At 55.8% G+C, this 3,357-nt stretch overlaps 1 protein-coding gene across 1 annotated transcript; it reads right to left on the bottom strand.

The window, feature by feature from the left end:
- Positions 1–1,374: 1,374 nt before the first annotated feature.
- Positions 1,375–2,325, bottom strand: LOC149526054 (olfactory receptor 52B2-like). Its single transcript, XM_089777061.1, has one exon. The coding sequence runs from the start codon at positions 2,323–2,325 to the stop codon at positions 1,375–1,377; it is 951 nt and encodes a 316-aa protein (XP_089633187.1).
- Between the last annotated feature and the right edge of the window lie 1,032 nt (positions 2,326–3,357).

The following is a 3,357-nucleotide window of genomic DNA, read 5'->3' as shown; positions in this document are numbered from 1 at the left end:
GGTCCCTCTGCAACTGAAATAGTTTCGAGAAGCTTTGAGGAAACAGGGTTTTTATTTGCTGTCCTATGACCCAGAGCAACACAGCTGTACAGCTCCTCGTGCACAGGCTTTGAATGGTGCATGTGAGCGCATCCAAGCACGAGACAGGCTGCAGGAGCAATCCAAAGAAGGGATTCCACAGGGGACCAAATGGGGGGGGCACTGAAGATGCTACTTGCCCGGGTGCCATTTGCTCAGGGGCTGGGCCTGGTCACATTGACCGATGCGGAGACGGGGGGATGTTTATACCATTGGCCTGCGCATCCCTGGCGGGGGAGGGGCTCCCCTGTCTCACCCTGCCCCCAATGGCTCCCCTGGCCAATGAAAGCAAACCCAACGTGGAGGCCTGGCCTTTGAGCTGTGAGGGGAGGCGAGCCCAGGAGAGGGGCTGGGCGGGGAGGCCGAAGGGCGCCTAGCGACAGGGCAAGGGGAAGGGATTCCTTTCCCTGGCGAGGGGCAAGAAACAGGCCCGGCCCCCTCAGCAGATCAGTGCTCAGCGCTGCAGAGAGACGTCAGGCTCCAGGGGCCTCGCCGGGTCGTATCGTCCTGCCCCGGCGCTGAGGCAGGGCCAGTGAAACCAATCCCGTCAGCCCTGAGCCCAGCCCGGTCTCACATCTCTTCAGTGACGGGGGTTCCACAGCCTCCCTGGGCCCCGTATCGGTGTCAGCTACTCTGAGCGACGGAAAGGTTTTCCTAAGAGCTGCCCCCAAGCACCCTGCCCCCCATTGACCTCTTGCCTCATGCCCTGCAGTCACTGGGCAAGGAGAACAATTTGAACATGCACAGGAACGGCCACACTGGCTCAGAACAAAGGGCCACCTAGCCCGGTGTCCTCTAGTCTGACAGTGGCCAGTGTCAGGTACCCCAGAGGGAATGAACAGGACAGGGAATCAACAAATGATCCATCCCTTGCCATCCATTCATATCTTCTGGCAGAGACTGGAGACACCGTTCCTGCCCAACCTGGCAAATGGCCATTGATGGACCTAACCCCCATGAATGTATCTAGCTCTTTTTTGAACTCTGTTATATTCTTGGCTGTCACAACATCCTCTAGCAAGGAGTTCCACAAATCAACATCCTCTTGGTAAGAACCTTTACAACATGTGGAGACTTTTATCAGCACTCTCCCAGTGCCCCCCAGCCTTCTATGAAGAAGGACCCATGTAGTTCCATGCACCTGGACGTACAACAAAACATCCAAGGAGCTGAAAAAGTCTGTTTTGCAACTGGGAGTTAGAGTGGTAACGTCCATGTGTCGGTGCCGAGGGGCCCTCTTCTTGCAATGTGGAAGAGGCTTGCTGGTAAGTCAGATGGTTCAGGACTAGGCACCATTTAGCACCAATTCCCCTTCCGAGACAACACAAAGCTCACTTGTTCCCGCAGCTGTTTGGTTTTCATCCCGTAAACAACGGGGTTCAGCATGGGGGGGACGAGCATGTAGAAATTGGCCAGCAGGATGGTAATTTGTTTAGGGATGTTCTGACCAAAGCAGTGGCTTAGGCGAGTGAAAAAGGCTGGGATGTAAAATAAGAGGATGATACAGACGTGGGAGCCGCAGGTGCTGAGAGTTTTGCGCTGGACGTCTTTGGTGGGCAGCTTGAAGACAGCCCTGAGGATCAGCACATAAGAGACAGCGATAAACACAACGTCTAGTAAAACGGTTAAAATAGGCACTGCAAAGCTATACCAGATATTTGGGGTTATGTCTGCACAGGCCAGCCTGGCCAACGCGATGTGCTCACAGTAGGAGTGTGGGATGACGTTGCTGGCGCAGAAGGGCAGCCGATTGAGGAGAAAGACAAAAGGGACAATTTCACAAAAGCTTCTGACGACAATGGCCGTGGCTATTTTCCCGATCTTCTCGTTGGTGAGGACAGTCGTGTACCTCAGGGGGTCGCAGATGGCGACGTACCGATCGAACCCCATGGCCAGCAGGACGCCTGACTCAGCAACAAACACAAAGTGCACAAAGAACACCTGGGTGATGCAGGAATTGAGAGAAATTTCCCTGAACCCGAACCAGAAAATGGCCAGCGTGTTGGGCACTGTGCAGGTGGATAACAGCAAGTCGGCCACCGCCAGCATGGAGAGGAAAAGGAACATGGGCTCGTGCAGCCTGCGCTGGGTGGCGATGAGCAGGAGGAGACCACAGTTCCCCAGAACAGCCGCCGTGTACATCAGCGCGAAGGGGATGGAGATCCAGGGGTGCCAGGGCTCCAGGCCCGGGATGCCGACCAGGACGAAGCTGAGGTGACTGAACGTTGTGCTGTTGGGCGTGGCCATGGGGCGCTGAGGGCTCCACTTGGGTGCCGGGCGCGGCTGGAAGCAGAGACAAGGTCAGTGCTTGCTGGGCTCCCGCTTGCTGCAGTCGTGGCTATTTCACATCGACAGCCCCATTAACAGTCTAGAGCGTAATCCCACCGCCTCCTCCCGCCCCGCTCCTGCAGGGCCACAAGGGCTCAAGGGGAAGGGGGATGGGCAGTGCTCTCCAGGCCTGTGCTGCGCACGGGGGGAATTCCAGCCCAAAACAGTCACGTTTGGGGGCTAATAGAAATATCCATAGACGGGGCCCTTGAAATGAGCTTGTGACTGGGGGCGGTCACTGACGAGCCCCCGGGGGGTCTCCTGAGGGGCTGACACGGCCCCTGCCTCTCACCTTCCCGCTCTCTGGGGCTCCTCACCGCCCTGTCCTGCTGGGCCAGCTCCCTGGTCTCCCCCAGCCAACGCCCCAGACTGAGGTCCCTGCCCCCACCGAGAAGCAGCAGAGACACTGAACCTCTTCAGGTGAAGGAGAGTGGAGTGTAGGGCCCAGCTCCCTGGGATACCCCTCCCCAACTGGGATCAGACCCCAAAGAATTAAGTCCTTTAGCAGTGGAAGGGGGGATGGGCACACTGGTTGCCCCCATAGGGAACAATTATTTACATTGGTTTAATAGAAAATAAAAATGATTATCTTAAGTACGAGCAGTAGGATTTAATTAGTAATAAGTGAGAACAGGCCGAGCAAAGTAGGTTACAAACCAAAAATAAAATCTCTTGGCTAATTCTCCACTGAAACCTCAGGAGAAACACACTGACAGGCGGAGTTCACCTGTCCGACCTCTGGAAACCATCTTCTCCCAGCTCTGTTCCTTCTCTGTACTTCCCAACTGAGCGATGCTGAACACAACAGTAGGCAGCAGAGCAAGCAAATACACCGACCCCTCCACATCTGGTCACAGCAGAGAGGGTGACTCCCAGAGTCACAGATTCGAAAGCCAGAAATCACTCCTGGGACCATCACATCTGACTCCCTGTTTGTCAGGGCTGTTCCCT

This window comes from Pelodiscus sinensis, chromosome 1, assembly GCF_052426305.1.
Source record: "Pelodiscus sinensis isolate ZL-2025 chromosome 1, ASM5242630v1, whole genome shotgun sequence".
Lineage (NCBI taxonomy): Eukaryota > Metazoa > Chordata > Testudines > Trionychidae > Pelodiscus > Pelodiscus sinensis.
The sequence above is the reverse complement of the archived record's forward strand: the minus strand, read 5'-3'. Positions and strand labels throughout refer to the sequence as shown.

Bases quoted from the DNA above. Each gene is read 5' to 3' on its own strand.
- LOC149526054 (XM_089777061.1), bottom strand. From the start codon at position 2,325: ATGGCCACGCCCAACAGCACAACGTTCAGTCACCTCAGCTTCGTCCTG.